Source organism: Meles meles, chromosome 19 (genome assembly GCF_922984935.1).
Source record: "Meles meles chromosome 19, mMelMel3.1 paternal haplotype, whole genome shotgun sequence".
Classification (NCBI taxonomy): domain Eukaryota; kingdom Metazoa; phylum Chordata; class Mammalia; order Carnivora; family Mustelidae; genus Meles; species Meles meles.
In genome coordinates, this window is record NC_060084.1 from 52,270,281 (window position 1) to 52,290,911 (window position 20,631).

Below are 20,631 nucleotides of genomic sequence, written 5' to 3' on the forward strand. Positions count from 1 at the left end.
TCCAATTTAATGACTGATTGATAAATTTTAAAAGTTCACAGAGAGGCACCTGGGTGGCTTGGTGGGTTAAGCCTCTGCCTTCGGCTCAGGTCATGATCTCAGGGTCCTAGGATCGAGCCCCCCATTGGGCTCTCTGCTCGTCGGAGAGCCTGCTCCACTCCCCACCCCACCCCCTTCCACCGCCTGCTTCTCTGCCTACTTGTGATCGGTCTGTCAAACAAATAAATAAAATCTTAAAAAAAAAAGTTCACAGAGACCTTGTTAAAGATATCAGATGATGTCTTGTTCCATTTACACCACCCTCTGGGGACGCCATAAGACTGAAAAATAGGGGGGAAGCTGAGATTTTAGGAGGGAGCTCCTAAAATGATCAGAAGGTGTCCCAGCAGGTGATTAATGGCACCAGCTCCTTGCAGGAAACAGAGAAGAAACTCTCTCTCACAGTATACGGTGTTAGGGTTCCTCTCTGGGAGGAAGTTACTGGTGCTGATGAAGGCTGCACTGAACCCAGCATCAGAATCGCCCACCTGCTAATTTTTTAGGCTTTCTGGTCAGTGAGAGTTCTTGGAATATCAGCAAGCTGTGTGCTCCATGCAAAGGCTTTCTCAAAATCGTTGCAGACGTAGGTGCTGTGCATAGCATGAAGCCTCTGGTGGTCAGTCAGGTGTGAACTCCAGCTGAAATCCTCCCCACATTCCTTGCACACATAGCGTTTTCCACCCACGTGAACCTTCTGGTGTTGAATAAGGTGTGAAATCTGGGTGTAGGTTTTTCCACAGTTGTTACATTTATAGGGCTTCTCTCCGGTATGGGTCCTTTGATGCTGAATAAGGTGGATGCTCTGGTTGAAGGCTTTCCCGCATTCCTTACAGGCATAGGGTTTCTCACCAGTGTGAATTCTCTGATGTTGGGTGAGGGAGGAGTTGTGACTGAATGTTTTCCCACATTCTTTGCACTTGTAGGGTTTCTCACCTGTGTGGATTTTCTGATGCTCAATAAGGTGAGTGCTCCGGCTGAAGGCTTTCCCACAGTCACTGCACTCATAAGGCTTCTCTCCAGTGTGAATCCTCTGGTGTTGGATGAGGTGGGAAATCTGGGTATAGGCCTTCCCGCAAACTTTACACTCATAAGGCTTCTCCCCAGTGTGAATCCTCTGGTGGCGGGTGAGCGAAGAGTTCTGGCTGAAGGTTTTTCCACATTCGTTACATTTGTAGGGCTTCTCACCAGTGTGAATTGTCTGGTGTTGTGTGAAGGACGAGGTATGACTAAAAGCCTTTCCACATTCATTACATATATAGGGTTTTTCTCCCATGTGAATGCTCTGGTGCCTCATGAGGTGCGAAATCTGTGTATAAGCCTTCCCACACTCGTTACACTCATAGGGTTTCTCACCAGTGTGAATTCTCTGATGCTGAGTCAGGGACGAACTGTGGCTGAAGGCCTTGGCACACTGGGAGCACTCATAGGGTTTCTCTCCTGTGTGAACTCGCTGGTGCTGGGACAGGGACGAGCTGTGGCTGAAGGTTTTCCCACACTCGTTACATTTGTAGGGTTTCTCCCCGGTGTGGATGGTCTGGTGCTGAGTCAAGGAGGAAGTATGACAGAAGGCTTTGCCACACTCACCACATTTGTAGGGCTTCTCCCCTGTGTGGATTTTCTGGTGGCGGGTGAGGTGGGACACCTGTGAGTAGAACTTCCCACACTGGTCGCATTTATAGGGTTTTTCCCCGGTATGGCACCGCTGGTGTTTAATGAGGGAGGAGCTTTGGGTGAAAGCCTTCCCACATTCCTTGCATGTGTATGGCTTCTCTCCAGTGTGGATCCTTTGATGCTCAGTAAGAGATGAGCTCTGAGTGAAGGTCTTGCCGCACTCACCACACATGTAGGGCTTCTCTCCCGTGTGTATGATGTGGTGCTGAATGAAATATGAGCTGTTGCTGAATGCCTTCCCACAGTCATTGCACTTGTAGGGTTTCTCTCCTGTGTGAATCCTCTGGTGCAGAATATAGTCTGAATGGTAAATGAAGGTTTTCCCACATTCTACGCAGTTAAATGGCTTCTTTTCTATGAAGGTCCTTTGGCATTTCAGGATCTTTCTTGGTCCATTCCTTTTCCTATTTCTCTCTCCCACCAGCCCTCTTTGCTTCTTGATGAAGGCTGAGGTCTGTCTGAAGCTCTGCCCCAGCTCGAGACAACCCATGCTTCTCTCCCCATAGACGGTTTCCTTGCGAGGAGCAAACAAACACCTCAAACGCCTCTCTTGCTTTCCCTGGTCCTCCAACCGACAGCTCCAGGCCCAGGATCCCCCCAGCCTGGCATCTCCAAGCACTGCCCTTAAAATGCCCTCCCTCTTCCCCATGGGGGAAGTGGCCTCTTCAGAAACGCCCTCTCTCAGAAGTGTCTCCTGAGGTGTTGTGGAGCTGGTATCCAAGGCTGAAAGACATGGAAAATGTGACTATCATCTGCATCGGGACCAAGGACACTGATTAAGTTGATCTGATACTGGAAAACTTTAAAAGGCAAGTTTCAAAGTTTAGGTAGCTCTTTCAAAAGACAGGAGAGATTTGTGTTGTGACATGGAAGGATGGCCTCCAAATATCCTAAAAATAAAAATATGTTTAAAAAAAATTTTTTTACCTATTTATTTGAAAGAGTGAGCGAGCGAGGGCATGAGCATGGGGAGCAGCAGAGGGAAAGGGAGAAACAGGCTCCCCCACTGAGCAGGGAGCTTGATGCAGGGCTTGATCCCAGGATCATGACATGAGCAAAAGGCAGACACCTAACCAACTGAGCCACCCAGGCACCCCACCCCCCACCAAGTTGTATATATTTATGTATGTGTTAACATGTATATGCACGTGTGTAGTGGGATGGAGCATTTTGCATTTATTATTATTTACTTTTTTATTGTGGTAAAATACATACAACATAAAATGCGATATTTACGTCATTTTGAGGCATGCTGTTGGGTTGCATGTGTGCACTCACGCTAGGTGCAATCATCACCACCATCCACCTCCAAAACCTTTTCATCTTCCCAGACTGAAACACTGGACTCATTAAAAACTAACGTCCCCGCTGCTCCTTCCCCAGCCCCTGGGCACCACCATTCAATGCTGGCTCAATGAATTTGCCTACTCTAGGCACCTCATGTAAGTGGAATCATACAATATTTGTCATTTTGTGTCTGGCTTATTTAATTTAGCATCATGTCTTCAAGGTTCTTCATTTGTTATTATTTGCTTTTGTAATTAAAAAAAGGGGGGGCTCAGTTGCTTAAGCGTCTGCCTCCGGCTCAGGTCCTGATCCCAGGGTCCTGGGATCACGCCCTGCATCGGGCTCCCTGCTTGGCGGGAAGCCTGCTTCTCCCTCTACCACTCCCCCTGCTTGTGTTCTCTCTCGTTGTGTGTCTCTCTCTGTCAAACAAATAAATAAAATCTTTTAAAAAATATAGTAAAGCTTTGGGGTAAATGAGAAAAGTAAATTTTTTTGAGAGATAAGCAGCATTACGGGGAGAGTTTCATTTCCTGCCTTATTCTTATTTAGATTTTCAAAGTTTCTGGGATGAACACACATAACTTTAATTTGATCGAGAGATATTAATAAATAGGGGCACCCGGGTAGCTCAGTCAGTTAGGTGTCTGCCTTCGGCACAGGTCATGATCTCAGGGTCCTGGGATTGACCATGTCAATCATGTCAGGCTTCCCACTCAGCAGGGAGTCTTCTTGTTCCTCTGCCCCTTCCCCTGCTTGTTCTAGCTCTCTCTCAAATAAATAAAATCTTTTTTTTAAAAAAGGTCAATAAGTATTAAATGTGTGTGAGGCTTTTACAGCACAATACTGCAATTTGGAGAAAGGGAAGTTTAGGGAAGAGATGATAAGCAGGAAGCACATCCATGTGGAATTTGTTGAAGGGGATGCATTTTTTGATGCTAGTAGATCTGTTCTTGGGACCCCTATTAATTGCATAATGGTTACGTGCTAACCATAGTGCTAGGGTTTGCTGTCAGGGGTACTAGGGAGCCATGGGAGGGCTGTGAGTAGGGGAGGAGTGAGATTAGCTCCGGGTGTAGAAAAACCCCTCTCAGGCTGTGTGAGATGAACTGGGGGCTGGGAGGTGTGGGAGGGGGCTGGGGTGAGGGTCCGGCCAAGGGAATCTGAGGCCTGAGCCAGGGCTGTGGGAGATAGCACAGGAGTCTGCGAAAAGTCAGGGGCAGGAGGGCAGCACTGGGGACCAATGGGCTGTGGTGAAGGAGGGGGCAAGTCTCACCTCACAACATGGTGGACAGTGACAGAAACAAAGAAGCTCCAACCCACTCCCCTCACAGAGTTCGTGGGCCAGTGCGGGGCAAACATCTGGACTCCCGTCCCCCAGCATGTCCAGCGGGGTCCCACTTTTGGGTCCCTACACAGATGATTCCCGATAAAGAATCACCGATAATCGTCGTAGCCTATTCTGACCAGGGGGGTTACCACGTGCCAGGTGCTGGGCTATACTTTTATGTGTTCATTCATTCATCTTTCCCAACCTGGGGTACTATTACCAACCCCATTTCACAGGCGAGGAAATCAAGGCACAGAGGGACTAAATGACCCGCCCGAAGGTCACAGAGCCAGGAAGTTCTGGAGCTGGGATTTGAGCCCACTGCCCATGACTATGGCTATGTGTGACGCTGCCTCGTTCTTGTCATTGATCCAGACAGACAGGGTAGGCAGGTGGCTCCCATCTGCTGGACGAACTCACCCACCTGGACAGGCAGCTAGCTGGGCTTCCCTCTTCTCCATTCTGGGCTCCTCCCCTCGCTCCAGACGGGAGATCACGTCAGGTTTGGACCCAAGAGCCCCGGCCCCTGGAAAAGATACCAGATTTGGCCATGGCTGGAAGTCATAGGAGGCCTCAGAGCTGAGCCCCAGGCTCTGGGTCTGCAGGGGAGCTGTATGCATTGGGTGTCTAATGATGAGAAGCTCTAATGTTCCGGGCATGTGGGTGTCTCAGTCGGTTAAGTGTCTGACTCTGGGTTTCAGCTCAGATTGTGATCTCAGGGTCCTGGCTCCATGCTCAGTGGGAAGTCTGCTTGAGATTCCCTTTCTCTCTCCCTCTCATTCTGTCCCTCCCCCCACTCGCAGTCTCTCACTCTCTCTAAAATCAATCAATCAATCAATCAATCAATCAATCAATCTTTGGTTCTGTGCTGTTCAAGCTGAGTGTGAGGTATACACTGAACTTCTAAGACTGACTTACTGAGGAGAAAAATATCATCAATAATTGGCACATTGATTATCATCTCAACAGGTGCCAAAATGACCATCTTTTGGATGGACCAGGTACAAGAAAATACATCCCTAAAATTAATCTCATCTCTTTCTACCTCCTTTTTTTTATGCCTGCTGTCTTTGAGACCACACTGATTTCCCTCTTCCCAGTGTGGGTTGAACAGGGCTCTCTCAAAATTTAGTCCACAGAAACCGCAGAATGTGACCCTACTCCGAAACAGGGGCTTTGTAGATGTAATTAGTGATGAGGTCCTCTGGGAGCAGGCTCGGCCCTGAGTCCAAAGACCAGTGTCCTTGTTTGAAGAGGAGAGACACACAGACACACGTGGAGGGGGAAGGTCATGTAAAGATGGAGGCCAAGATTGGGGTGAGGGGGTACAGGGCAAGGAACAGCAAGGGTCGCCAGGAGCCTCCAGAAGCTACATCCAGGAAGGACTCTGGCCTGGACACTCCAGAGGGAGCAGGGCCCTGACCACAGCAGGATTTTGCACTTCTGGCCTCTGAACTGTGAAGAAATATATTTCTGCAGGGGACAGGCAAAAGCAACCTCACTCTTTACACACAACTTGTGCAGAAAAGGGGTCACACAGCAGGCTCTCCTTGGAAAGGCCTGCTCACAAGGCAGCCTGTGGCTGGCGTCAGGGCAGCTTGGTTTCAGGAGGGCTCCCCGTGCCCAAGCTGCTGGGTGCACAGCATGGTTTCTGCTGAACCCCTGCTTTCCTTTGGGGAGTCCAGAGTCTGGGCGCTGATGGGACCGGACCTCAGTGAAAACCCTGGGCGCTGACAGGGGGTGGGGAGGGTCTCTAACGAGTGTCCCCTGGTGGACAACACCTCACACGTACTGTCACATCCTGTTGGATGTCCTGTGTGATTCCTTGGGGAGGGGACTCTGGCCTGGTCTCCCCCAGACATCGCCCCACACGGCTTATCTCTTAGCTGACTGCGCTTGGTGTCCTTTCGCTGCAGTGTGAGTGCAACTGAGGCCTGGGGGGCCTCCCTCCTCAAGCCCCCAAACTTGGGGGCTTTCCTGGGGCCCCTGATGCAGAAGTTTAAGCGGGTTTTTGGTGAGTTTGTCCAGTGAACATGTGTGAGTGAGGACGGCTGAGGAAGGAGCTTCAAAGCACCAGAGCTTACAGGGAAAAGGCCAGATAGAAGGATCAGAAAAAGAAGTTGAGGAGAGATGGAGGTGGACAGACAGACAGACTGCTGAAGAGGCCAGAGTGGGTCAGGGCGGGGCTGCAGGGACAGAGAGGAGGGGATGGGCAGAGATTGTTGGGGGGCAGAGAGGATGTGGGGGGCTGTTGAGGAGGGGGTAGGGAGGAGCGAGGATGGGGCTGCAGGTGTCTGGTCCGGGGGCAGGGGGTCCAGAGGAGGAGGAACAGGTCAGTGTGGAGATGCGGAGCTCAGGGTGAGGGTGACAAGTGTGAAGGGCATCGACAGGGCATGGTGGGTGGTGGGGTGGACAACGCAGGACTAGGGAGACATATTTGGGGAACAGCATTTCTGTGCCTTTGAAAGATGGAGCCAGATAACTGGAGGACATCCAAGAGCATCTGGAGTCTGAGATTCTAGAACAGGCATTGCAGGGAAGAGCCTGAGGTCACCACACATGGAAAGGGAAGCAAGAAGAGAAGGTGGGGTCACAGGCTGAAGATTTTGCAGGACAGGCAGAGGACTTGGGGCCCAGGGGGACACAAGGACTTTAGGGGAAGCGGTAGAGGGACAGACAGAGGCCAATCAGGAGGGACCAGTGAGAAGATCAGAGAGGGCACCCCATGACCTCAGCGAATGCCCGCTGTTGAGCAGTGGGTGGGCACAAAAGAGATGAGAGCAGAAGGGGGGCCATCACGCCTCTTCCTGGGAAGGCAGGGTCAGGGCCTCACCCAGGGAAAGAAGGTTCCGGTAGTTCTCCAGCATCACATCCCGGTACAGCTCCCTCTGGCCAGGCCCCAGCTGGCCCCACTCCTCCAGGGTGAAGTCCACAGCCACATCCTTGAAGGTCAATGATTCCTGCAAAGGCCAATTTTACAAGGTGGAGGGGCGCATCCTTCTAGAACTCTGGGCCCAGAGAGGTCATGGGTCAAGAGCCTACCACTGCTAGTGGTTGAACCAGCTCTAACATTTCAGGCTGGAACATACGAACTCAGCAGGTTTGAGAAAACTGAATTAAAATGGTCCACAGAAATGTAGAAAATCTGGGGCAGCTACTAGCCCAGAGGTTCCTTGGCAGGTGGAGAAAGCTCCCTTTTGCATGACTCTTTACTGCCATCTGTTGGGAAGTCTTTATAATATGCCAATTATTTTAGTAAATCATTGTTTACTGCCATCTGCATGAAAACCACCGTTATGTACCAGTGTATGAGGTATATGATGTGAATCCTGCCACGGAGATGAGGCACCCTTGTGCAGTGCACAACCTGCACACCTGTATATGACATCTCTAAGAAACACTTTTTTAAAAATCAAGACATATGTGCAAGAGTGATAACTAAGTGGCACTCCATCCCAGACCTGCACTGGGATCCCAATCTCTATCCCTGACTCCATGGATAAGGCTCCAGGGTGAAGCAAACCATTCACTGCCCATTGCTTTTGGCAACTCAAAGTCCACTGAGCATTAGAGTGGTTTTTAGACCGGGTCATATTGTCGTAAAGTCCCAGCTCAGGGCATCCTGCCCCTCCCTACTCTCCTCCTCCCAGCACTTCCCAGGCCCAGAGCCCCTCCCACCATAGTCTCTTCCCCATGCCTGGGAGGGGGAGAAGTCTTCAGCTGATAGGCAGAGATGCAAGATGCGGATGGCCCTCTGGGGTCCACAAAATCATCTTGGGGATGGGGAAGCCTGAACTCACCTGGTCCTCAGCCATCAGGGTCCTGTGGCCCCTGCAGGGTCCTGGGCGTGTGTCTCCAGGAGAAAAGACCAGGCCTGAGTCTGCAGAGCTGGAGGAGGAGACTGGAGCACAGGGAGGGTCAGTTCTGGCCCAGACAGACAGACAGATAAACGTTTTCCTAAAGATGCCTCATAACAGAGGGGACCCTCCATACTAACAATCGCTAGCAATCAGGCACCTCGGCTCACTGCACCCACATAACAGCTCCAAAAGACGACACTAGAATTATCCCCAGAGAAGGAAATAGAAGCACAAGAGGTCAACACCCTTGCTCAAGGTCACAGAGATTTCAAGTGTCAGACTGGGATTCAGACCCAGAAGTCTGGCTGCAGAGCTAAGCCATCTTTTTATTCTGACTTTTTTTTCCTTGTGGTTGAATGCATATAACATGTAACATAACATCTTAACCACTTCGTTTTTTAAAAAAAGATTTTATTTATTTATTTATGTATTTGTTGGAGACAGAGCAGAACCAGGAGGAGCAACAGGCAGAGGGAAAACAGGCACCCCGCTGAGCAAGGGACCTCATGCAGAACTCAATCCCAAGACCCCAGGATTGAGACCTGAGCCGAAGGCAGACGCTTAACCAACTGAGCCACTCAGGTGTCCCCACTTTAATCACTTTAAATGACACAGTTCAGTGGCATTTAGGACAGTCACAATGTTGTGCAACCATCACTACAATCTGGTTCCAGAACATTTTCACCATTGCCCTAAAAGGAACCGTTAACCGGTCACTCCCAAATCTCCCTGTTCTGTCCCAGCCCTCCGATGCCAGCCCCTGAAACTACTCATCTTTCTTTCTTTCTTCTTTTAAACAGATTTGTTTATTTATTTTACAGAGGGGGTAGGGGTAGAGGGAGAGGGACAGAGAGTCCTAAGCAGACTCCGCACTGAGCGCAGAGTCTGACTCAGAGCTCAATCCCATGACCCTGAGATCATCACCTGAGCTGAAAACAGTCACTTAAATGACTGCGCCACCCAGGCACCCCTCTTCTTTCTGTCTTAATGGATTTGTCTATTACAGACCTTTCCTATGAATGTAATCATATACTATGTGGCTTTTTGTATTCGGCCCCTTTCATTTAGCATACTGTGCTCCAGATTCATTCATGTTGCACCACATATCAAGTTTTCATTCCTTTTTTTTTCTTTTGAGATTTTATTTATTTATTTGACAGAGAGAGATCACAAGTAGGCAGAGAGGCAGGCAGAGAGAGAGGAGGAAGCAGGCTCCCTGCCAAGCAGAGAGCCCGAAGCGGGACTCAATCCCAGGACCCTGAGATCATGACCTGAGCCGAAGGCAGAGTATTAACCCACTGAACCACCCAGGCGCCCAAGTTTTCATTCCTTTTTATGGCTGAATAGTATTCTGTGGCATGGATCTACCCTTTTTTGTAGAGCTCCTTCTTTAAGGGGGAAAAAAAAAAGGTGTAGAGTCCAATGCGGTTCTTGAACTCATGACCCTGAGATCAAGACCAGAGCTGAGATCAAGAGTCCGACACTTAACCAAATGAGCCACTCAGGTGCCCCTACAGAGCTCCTTCTATCTGCCTTACAAATCCAGCATAAGGATCCTGATCTCTCTTAAGATGTTGTTTGAAGAAAGGTCCCACCTGTTGAAATGAAGTTTAAAAATCCCTGCCCAAAAAAACCCCAAAAAACAAAAAAACTCTGCCAAAGAAGAATTGGTGTTTGGACTATGGTCACTTCCGTTCATTCATCAGATATGCTCTGAGACTCATGTGAGAGTGACAGGCTCATCTGAGGACAGAATAACAAGCGAGATGAGGCTCTGCCCTAAAGGGGCTCCCCACCTGGTGGGGGAGACAGGCCTGGATATAAGCCAGGTGGTTGGTGGAGCAATGGCCCTACTCTCGTATCTTCTGCAATGAACCTGTGATGTGATTAAGTTAAGTGCCTCTAGATGGGAAGATTATCCTGGATTATCTGGTGGGGCCGAAATGCAATCATAAGTGTCCTTAGAAGAGGGAGGCAGTGGGATATATGACCCGGAGGAGAAGGCCAAGTGAGGGAAGTAAAGAGGAGCAGAGTCAGAGAGAGAAGACACTGTCTCTCTTGCTTTGAAGCTGGAGGAAGAGACCTCAACTAAGAAACAAGCAGCTTCTACACTTGATCTTAGCCAAAAGGCCAAGAAGCGATAAGAAACAAGCAGCTTCTAGAAGCTTTGGGAATATGGCAAGGAAACGGATTGTCCCCTAGAGCCCACAAGGGAGCACCACTCTGTTGACACCTTGATTTCAGCATGGTAAAAACCACTGCAGACTTCTGGCCTCCCGAACTGTAAGAGAACACATTTGTGCCGTTTGAAGTCACCAAGTTTGTGGTCACTTGTTACAGCAGCAACAGGAAACTAAAACAGCCCAGAAATAAGATGCAGCATCGCACCTGTTTCCAGTTACAGAGGAACACCAGCAGCTGAAGGCTGAAACCAGTGGGCGAAATTCTAATGAGGAAATGAGAAGCAAAGTCTTACAGACTCTCCCCTATGTCCTCGCAAGTCACTTAATACTCACAAAAAGAAGGTAACTTTAGAGCAGAAACGCCTGGCGGACACGACCGCAGCCAAGTGATCAAGACGCACATGACCTGTGATGGGCAAACATGACGGGCTCCTGCTTTGATGAGGACACAGCATCACCCCGAATTTAGGTATTCCGGCCAAACCTAAATCTAATCATGAGGAAACACCGAACAAATCCAGGCCAAGGGACATTCTAGAAGTAACTGGTCTGTAATCTTCAGAATTGCCAACATCATCAAAATCAAAGAAAGACTGAGGAACTGCCTCTGGTCGTCTGGTTCACGGAGACTAAAGGGACCTAACAACTTAACGCAGTGTGTGGTGTGGGCTTTGCTTTTGCCATTAGGTACATTATTGGGGCAGTTAGCAAAATCTGAGGGTCTGCAGATTAGCTAATAGTTTTTATCGATGTTACTGTCCTGCTGTGTTATCATGGTGCTGTGGTCTTGGAAGATAATGGCCCTGTTTTTAGAAATAAACACAGACTCGGAAGAAGGGCGCGCAGACACACAGAGAGAGGGACTGAACGGGGTTTGGGATGGTGAGGGGAGAACACAGAGCGATCAGAGACCCAGAGAAAGGGTGGCATGTTCAGCATAAGGACAGAGACCGAGGGCGTGACTGTGCAGAGTACGCGGTGGGCTTTCGGGTCAAACACCCCAGGCCGACGACTGAGACCTGCGGGAAGCCACGGAGTCTGTTTCTTCACCAGCGAAGTATGGAAACGAACAGTCTCCCACCTGGGAGATGGCACAGTTCCGCGCTCGCTGACTCCTGGCAAACAGCAGGCGCCCAATTCCTGCGCGCTGAGATCCTCGGGGTGGCAGAGGCTCTCTGGAGCCGCCTCGCGAGAGATAGGAGGGGGCGGGACACCGCCCACAGCGCGCCCCCAGGCGCGACTCCGGTCCGCCGCCCTGAGCACCCACCAGCCTGTCCCGCTCGGCCCGCACCCACCCGCTCTAGCTCCCCGCCGCTACGTCGGGACTCACCTGTGCGCCCCCGCGGTTTGCGGAGGGTGGCCCGGCCTTCCCTCGCTCTGGCGGGCCGCGGAATGCGCCTGCGCGGTAGTTGTCTCGGTACTGTCAAGCCCCGGTTCTTTAAACGCGACTTCGCAGCTGGACTACATTTTCCAGAAGTCATCGCGGGCCCACGCTCCTCCCGGCCTCAGGTCTCTAAAGGCGGGGGAATGTTGGGAAATGGAGTCTGGGAGAACGATGTGGGGCAGGAGGGAACCCGGTATTGAGAAATGTCTGGCTGTACTGACACAGCGAATATACCCATTTTAGCCAGTCTTTTCGCTGCCCTTCACAGGAGGGGACATCATAGCCCATTTAACCCATCTAACAAAGTTACCCCTGTAGTTGAAGTCCACAGGACACAAAGAAGTTGGTCCCATCTAAATTGATGGTGAATGAATTGAGCCTCTGTCACTTAATTACTTGCTATCCCTGGGCATCCGCTTCCTGTTTGCCTCAGTTTCACCACCTCTTAAAGGGTGGTGTGGTAAGGGAAACAGACCCCTATAGTGGGAGCTGAGAGATATATGTCCAGGAATGCAAGGATGGTTTGATGTTGGGCTATCACAGAATTTGCTAATTGATATATCGAAGTAATACCATCACATCCATGGCTATGAAAAGGGTTTTGAGAACCTCCAGTAATAAGCCATGTCTACATAAACTTAATATATTTAAGAATAGGCCCATCTTGAATAGTAATGACAATACTTTTATTTATTTATTTGAGAGAGGGAGGACTAGTGGGCGTGGTGGGAGGGGCAGAAGGAGAGGGAGAAGCAGAACCCCCACTGAGCAGGGAACCCAATCCAGGCCCCATCTCAGGACCTTGAGATCATGACTTGAGCCAAAGGCAGATGCTTAACCAACTGAGCCACCCAGCTGCCCCAATAATGACAATAATCTTAAGGAGTTACGTGCCTCTCCCTTGTTTTTAATTATATGCATATCATTAAAACCCCAAATCAGGCTTAATGCTAAAAACCAAAAGATTCACCATTAAAGTCAGAACAAACTGTCAGTCCAAACAAAACAAACTGTCTAGCATGACCACTTTTGGAAGAACTATCAATGTAGTTAGACAAGAGAAAGAAAAAGTATCATTGGAACGGAGAGGTCTGGGTTTTCATCCTTCTTTAAATGTGATATGATTTTTATCTTGGAAATCAGAGAATCAAAAGAAACACTAAGATAAGCCACAAGATAATTATATAAAATTACTGGGTACAAGATTAATAAAATCCCATAGGTTTTTGCTTTTCAAAGAAGAATGATGAAAAATCTAATGAAAAAGGGAGCTATTTGGATTTTAGTGCCATATTTACCCTATAGATTGTAATCTCTTTGTGATCTGGGACAGTTCTCTTCCACTGTCTACGAGGTTTTCTTCTCTGTAATTCCTCATTGGGGTAATGTGAGGCAGATATCTCTTCAAAGCCTTTCCCCTACTTCCTCTGCACACAGCTAGACTACATTTTCCAGCCTCCCTTGTAATCTGGGGTGGTCACATGACTAAGTTCTAGCCAATGAAATGAGAGAAGTGAACATGCATGCCAAACCCAGACCTGGCCCCTTGAAACCTCTCACCTGTCACCTCCCACAGTTTTTTCCCTTCTGTGGCTGTAGATGAAGACTATGACCCTGGAAGTCCTATGTTGAAAATGGAAGGAGCCCAACTCCCTGAATTGTCACTGGGGTGGGGGCATCTCCAATCAAAAACCAAATAACAAAAAGTTATTTTCAGTTATATGAACTCAGGGGATTGATTAAATAAACAATGGTACATCTGGCCTATGAAAAGTTATCGAGCCTGAAGTAATTATGATCAGGACACAATAACATGGGGGAAATAGTTGCTAATGAACATTAAAAGAAGAAAAAATCACAAAGTTATGTATTTTTCATGTTTATAAAGATGTAAAATCTATGTATACACATGAGTAAAACCTAGATGAACCACTGTCAAACTGAAAAAGACCAGCTGTCACTTAATGACAAAATGCAGTGGGCTTTATTAACTTAATTAACTCATACAGCTACCCTGGGAAGATGTGTCCAACAGCCCTAGGGAGACCTTTGCAACCCCAAGGCTCAACGATCCAGACAGTGACAGTGGGTCCAGGGAAGCCCCTCTTCTCAATGTCAGGCTCCCCAGCTCTGCTGCCCTCTCCATGCCCATGAACTTGGCCATGGCTCAAATCTTGTCCTCACCCTACAACCTCACTGCAATCTCATCTCAAACTTCCTGGTCCCTAGTGTCTCCCCTCTAGTCTGTCCCCCCACCCCAGAAGTGTTTTTCTTTTTAAATATTTATTTATTTATTTGAGAGAGAGAGAGAGAGAGAGCGAGAGAGAGCACGCACAAGTTTGGGGAGGGGCAGAGGGACAAGGAGAAAAAATTCCAGGCAGACTCTGTGCTGAGCTCAGAGCCTGACATGGTGCTCCATCTCACAACCCATGGGCTAAAGACCTGAACCCAAATCAAGAGTCAGATGCTTATCCGACTGCACCACCCAGGAGCCCCCCTACCCCAGAATGGTCTTTTTGCACCCAGAGCAGATCCAGTCCTTCCTCTGGCTTGGCAATGCCATCAGCAAAGTGTCCAGGCCTTAGCCTGGTACCTGAAGCCCAGTGAGCCTGGAGACGGCCTTCACTTCATGATGCTCTTTAAAAAAAATTTTTTAATAGATTTTATTTATTTGACAGAGAGAGAGAGATAGTGAGAGAGGGAACACAAGCAGGGGGAGTGGGAAGGGGAGACGCAGGCTTCCCGCTGCACAGAGAGCCTGATGTGGGGCTTAATCCCAGGACTCTGGGATCATGACCTGAGCCAAAGGCAGCCACTTAACGACTGAGCCACCCAGGCGCCCTCGTGACACTCTATCTTAATCAGCTTGGGTGGCCATAACAAAATACCATAGACTGAATGGCTTAAACAACAGAAACTTACTTTTCTCACAGTTCTGAAGCCTGGAACTCCTAGATCCCAGAGCCAGCATGGTTGATTTCTGGTGAGAACTCTCTTCCTTGCTTGGAGATGGCCACCTTCTTGATACATCGTCACATGGTTTTTCCTTGGTACAGGATCTTGTGGAGAGAGAACTCTGGTGTCTCTTCCTTTTTTTTTTTTTATAAGGACATTAGTCCTGCTACTGTCCTTGACCAACTGTGGGTCTTGTATGGGTTACTTAAATCCTCCTTCTAGGTGTCCTTCTCTCTAAAATGGGGGAGCAATACCTTCCTCACTGGGTAGTCATGCAAGTTAAGTGAGGTCAGTGACATATGTCACTTTCATCCACATCTCATTGGCTGAAACCAATAGCATGGTTGCCACTGAGTTCATATAGCAATCGCAGGGAGGGGTTCTGATTGGTCCTTCTTGGGTCTTGGGCCCACCCCTTGGGCCAATCACTATTGCTAGGATTAGAGTACATGATAACCACATGGTTGCAGGCAGTTGGCCCTAGTGTGATATGTGTGCTTGATGGAGGTGTAGTTCAGGGCATTGTATGAGCACAGAGGAGGACCTCTAACCCGCTCTGGGCAATCAGAGACGACTTTCGGAGGAGGTCTCACCTTGGCTGTAGGTTGGAAGATAAGAACCAACAGGCTAAGAGACATAAATGTGACGAGTGAAGGCACAGAATGAGATGGGCTGTTGGAGGCAGAGGGAACAGAGTGTATGGAAGCCTAGAGGGGGAGAAAGGATATAAGTAACTTTTTGAGTCTGGCATGCAAGTGTGGGTGTGGAAAAGTGCTATGGATTGAATGTCTGTTTTCCCCAAAATTTATATGTTGAAGCCCTAACCCTCAATGAGACTTTATTTGGAGATAGGGTATTTGGAGAAGTAATTAAAGTTAAATGAGCTCAAAAGGGTAGGGCTCTGCTCCAATAGAATTTGATATTCTATAGAAGACAAATGGCACAGTGCTTTGCAAGTAGAACCCATTAGCAAGGGCCACACAGAATAATGGTTAATCCTATGTATTCACTGAAAGTCATTAACTTCTCTATACCTCCATATCCTCATTGTATGTGGGAGATAATAGATACACTAATAAATAAATGACATTTGACTAGGTTGATATGACTAAAGCCATTAAAACAGTATGGTACAGAAAACACCACCTTCTGTTTGCTATCAATATTACTGACATTAAGTACTATTTTTAAAAGTTATTAATACTTCCCCCGCTCTTGACCTTCCTACCTGCTTTTCCCTCTGTCCAGAACATTCTTTTCCTCTATTGCTCTTGGAAAACTCCATTTCTTGTCACTAGCGCTTACAGCCATTCCTATAGGAAACTTTCCCCTACACCAACCCAGCCCAGCTGGAGCAACTCCTCTCCCTTCCCGGGTTCCATCCAAACCTAACCCTGATATTATAATGTATTATAATTATTTGGTAACTGTCTCTCCTGCCCCAGATTGTGCTCTCTGGGAGCATTCATCACACTACCATTTCTGCACAACTTAATTATCTGTTTCTTGTGCACTGCTCCCCAGGAAATTCACAGAAAGTTAAGGGAGTAGCTGGGCTTGTACCAGGAAGACATTTACAAAACCAAACAACACTGTTACCCAAACTAAAAGCACTTTAGGGCCACCAATTTACAACCCCCAGGCCTTCACCAGAATGGGCTTGGATCAGCTTAAGAAGTGAGCATTGGCACCTGGGTGGCTGTGGGTTGGGCCTCTGACTTCGGCTTGGGTCATGACCTCCGCGTCCTGGGATCGAGTTCTGCGTCGGACTCTCTGCTTGGCGGAGAACCTGCTTCCCCCTCTCTCTCTGCCTGCCTCTCTGTCTACTTGTGATCTCTCTCTGTGTCAAAAAAAAAAAAAAAAAAGTGAGCGTGAAGAGGCGCCTGGGTGGCACAGCCGTTGGGCATCTCTGCCTTCCGCTGGCGTCATGATCCCAGGATCCTGGGATGGAGCCCTCCAGCGCGCTCCACGCTCCTCAGGGAATCTGCTCTTCCCTCTCCCACTCTCCCTGCTTGTATTCCCTCTCTGGCTATCTCTCTCTCTCTGTCAAATAAATAAAATCCTTTTTAAAAAAGTTAAAAAAAAAAAAAGAAGTGAACTTGAAGTCCGGCTGTTTTGACTTGCCAGGTGTAGCCTTGCCTCCCAGCTAGAACGCTTAGTGAGGGTGACGTCATGCGTACCAGAAGTGACGTCACCAGGGCGACAGCATCCCGCTGCCTCCACAGAAGGGCGCCTGCGTGGAGGGGGATGTGGGGGATCCTGGAAACTACCATTTCCAGAATCCTCTGGGTTGGAGCCTCTGCTCCTTCTTTCCCCAACCGCTCTAGTCTAAGCGCTCCTTACTGCTCATAAGCCAGACTGGTACCTTGGCAACGGATGGCTGGAGTCGAGCTCTTCAAGTACATACCCTCCTAGCTTTAAAGGGGCTCCGTAATATCTACGGACTCAAGTTGTAGGCGGAAAGGATTCTGGGAAATGTAGTTAGAGAGTCCAGCGAGCTCTAGCTACTCTTAAAGCTTCATTTACCAATAGTCTCTAGTATAAAAAATATGAGCAACGTTCAGCCTCAGAGGTTTCTCCTGTCACCTCACAATGATAGAAATGATATTTTTTAAAAATCTGAATTTCTGGGGACTCTTGAAAACTCTGAAGATCTGAAAACACTGGGCTGTTATTTCACCGTGACTGCAATAGAATGGAGCTGGGGTACTTTCTATCCTCCATGGATGTGGCCTGCAGTTCACTTTATCTTCCTGGACCCATCAGTATTTGGGGTTTCAATCCCTGGGAAAAACCACCGAGCTCCTTTCCCTGGCATTTAAAGGCCCTCAGTGTATGGATCAGTACCGTGTTTGCAGGCTTCCTCCCCTTCCCCCACAACCACCATCCTCATTTATTCAACAAATATTTACAGAGTGCCTGCCTGCTCTGGGCTAAGCCTTGTGCAGGGCACCGAATCTGCAGTAAATTTCGTTTTTCTTATTAATGCGCATTCTTCCCACCAAACATCTTCATTATCCAGATCCTGAATGAGATAGCAATAGTTTTGCTAGCAAGTTCAGAAACATAAGGATGCCCGTCATCCAAATTTATTTGCTTCCTACTTTGGGTTAGCAGGTAGCAAGAGTTCAGACAGCAAACGATTTACATGGCAATGTATCTGAATCTATTCAGGAACACAGAGGGTGAAAATTTAGTTCAGATAGGGAGGGGAACTTGTACTCTCTGCATTAACTACTGCTTTTCTTCTGTCACACCATCCTGGAGGGGCCCACTATGGTGTCATCTCCTTTAGGATGCATTCCTCCTCAAAGTAGGAATGGCTGTCCTTTCAAGCTCTCATTGTAGCTTGTCTATTCCTCTTGAAGATCCAAATCACTTCTACTTTGATGTAGGGTCATTGGTACCTACGGATGAGAGAGACCTGGTCCCAACCCTTGATACCCAACTGGGAGGAGGGCCCTTCAGAAACTGAGACATCAAGAAATTTGTCATAGACTTTATTAAACTTATTTTCTTTTCTCCTTACAGACCCCCAAACCACCGCCCTACTGCAGCAGGAGTTTTCGGTTTTGCCTGTACGTAATAGCCCTGGTCAGAGAGAAAAAGCCTGGAGGTTACAAAGAGAACTTCAGGTCCCTCCAGGTCCCTCCACACCACCCCCCAAAAAACTTCCCTCCAATCATCAGCCCTATTTGTTCCAGCCTGTGACATCATGGGTATCTGGGCGGATTTCCAGGGTTCCCAGCCATTCAGTGTTGGTACATGAATGAGGAGGAGAGAAAATCTGGGACTGGGAGTGAGGGTAAAATGTGAAAACAGAAAGAGTGGGAAAGACTGAAGGAGACTCTGAAAGACATTGACATAGGGCAAGAGACTCATGGAGAAGAGAAAGAAAGAGAAAGAAATGAGAAAGAAAGAGAAAGGAAATGAGGAAGAGAGAGAAGCACCCACCACCCCCGGTATATCCAAGCCCTAATCCCCAGGACCTGCAAATGTGACCTTGTTTGGAAATTGGGTCTTGGTGGATGTAATTAAGATCATTTGGGATTTAAGATGAACCCTACATGCAAAGTCGGGTGTCCTCATAGGAGAAGGTGTTGCAGAGGAAAAATCCATCTGAAGATGGGAGGTGGGTGGGCAGAGATTGGAGGGAAGCCATGAGCCAAGGAATGCCAAGGAGGCCAAAGAGACCAAGGAGTGAGACAGACCTTGGGCAAGAGGCTTAGGGAGAGAGAAACAAGATTCAAGACAGAAATGAAGACCTAGTGAAGACTGGGGTGGTGGTGAAGGGGTTTGAACATGGGGGAGTGGGAAAGAGCAGTGGGGAAGGTACTGGAGAAAGAGAGGGGAGGTGGGAGGGATTCAGCCTGGGAGGTGGGGGGTGGTGGGGACAGCAGGATTGAGACAGGGACTGGGAGGGGAGGAGAAAGCCCAGTGGGAGAGGCAGAGAGAGGGAGAGAGAAGGGGACACAGACTGAACAAGCTCACAGTGGGAGCAGACATTCATTGCGCTGAGTGCTGATTTGACTCACCGCTAGGCAGTGGGAAAGGAGAGTGAGGGGCAGGTGGAGGAAGCAGGAAGGACAGAAAAGGGGCAAGAGAGGAGAGGATAGGAGCTGGAGGGGGGACAGGTAGGCAGAGGTGGGAGAGTCCCTCAGAGGGGCAAAGAGGAGGGTGAGGTCCACTTCCCCCCTTGCACCCTGGGTTCAGTACTTGGGACCCATGGAAATATTTTCACTTTAACCACTTTGAAAAGCAGAACAGAATAAATTAAATAACGATGATAGTGAAGAAGAATATATAATAATGAATTCAGCTCAGATGACATCTGTCTTCATACCATGGCACATGCATGAAATACAATTATATATATTTATTTATGTTTATATTTGTATTTATATTTATATTTACATTTTATGGAGGAAGAGACCCAGAGAGGCAAAAGTGCTGAAGACCCAGGAAAGATAAAAGGTGGTCCAGGGGTGAGAGGAAGAGGAGGTAAGAGAGAAGGAGAGATGGACAGAGAGAGAGATGAGGGCAGGCAGGAGAAGAGAAGGAGAGAAAGGAGGAGAGGCACAGACCAAGTGAATGAGGAGGAGATTCCCAAATGACACAGGGACCAATACAGGGCAGGGACATTTTGGGGGGGGCCCAGTAGGGCATTCGGAAGCCTCAGGAGAGGGCAGAGATGACTCACGCAGCCACGATGACTCCGAAGGCAAGAAGAGCGAGAAAAATGGAAATGATGGCACCTCTTTCCTGCAGGCTCTCCTCCTCCTCCTGGTACTGCAGAGCCACCCGGGGCTGGGCATCAACTGGTGGGGTGGGGGAGACAAACCTGACTTCCAAGTCACCACCCCTCCTTGGCTTTGCACCCACTCCCACCTGCTCACCCAGCGACCTCAGCCTCTCTCTCCCTCCTCCCTACCTGTCTGCTGCCCTCTCTCCTGGAGTCTGACTGCATTCCTCCATTCCTCAAACTCTGTGTCCCAGGCACTGTTTTAGGTGCGCTGCATACTTCTACGAGCCCCACTGGCAAACAACTCTGCCGTCGTGGCACTGGCCGTCTACACAGCGTATCCCAGTGACAGCGAAGAGTTCAGTGCTAAATACGAATCCTTGGCTAGGGGGTGGGGGTTGGGGGGGCGTGGATCCTTCGACTGCCGGTGAACACCAGATGCAACATTCTGACAGTCTCAAGACAAGATGAAAGTCAACCTGCATCTTAGCTGGACACCCTGAAGATCCTTGAGAGTCCCATTCGGCATCTTCAAGTCGTCCCCTCTCCCCGACTCTTTCATTCTGTCAGCAGAGCCTCTTGGCTCCACCTTCAGAATGTATCCAGAGTCTGATCCACCTCCTGGATCCACCTCGTGGGCCACAGACCTCGTGGGCTGCCAACCTGGTCCAGTCCCCTATCAG

The 20,631-nt window shown here is 48.8% G+C and overlaps 1 protein-coding gene across 1 annotated transcript in view; it reads right to left on the reverse strand.

Annotated features, from left to right (window-relative positions):
* Positions 1–243: 243 nt before the first annotated feature.
* The window catches only part of LOC123930554 (zinc finger protein 135-like), a 28,771-nt gene continuing 8,383 nt past the window's right edge, over positions 244–20,631 (reverse strand). Inside the window, 7 exon segments of the mRNA XM_045986771.1 lie at positions 244–2,433; positions 4,749–4,850; positions 7,158–7,284; positions 8,125–8,150; positions 8,153–8,248; positions 11,698–11,765; positions 19,907–20,024. Coding sequence (XP_045842727.1) covers positions 539–2,433; positions 4,749–4,850; positions 7,158–7,284; positions 8,125–8,150; positions 8,153–8,248; positions 11,698–11,765; positions 19,907–20,024 — 2,432 coding nt within the window. The 3' untranslated portion in view covers positions 244–538.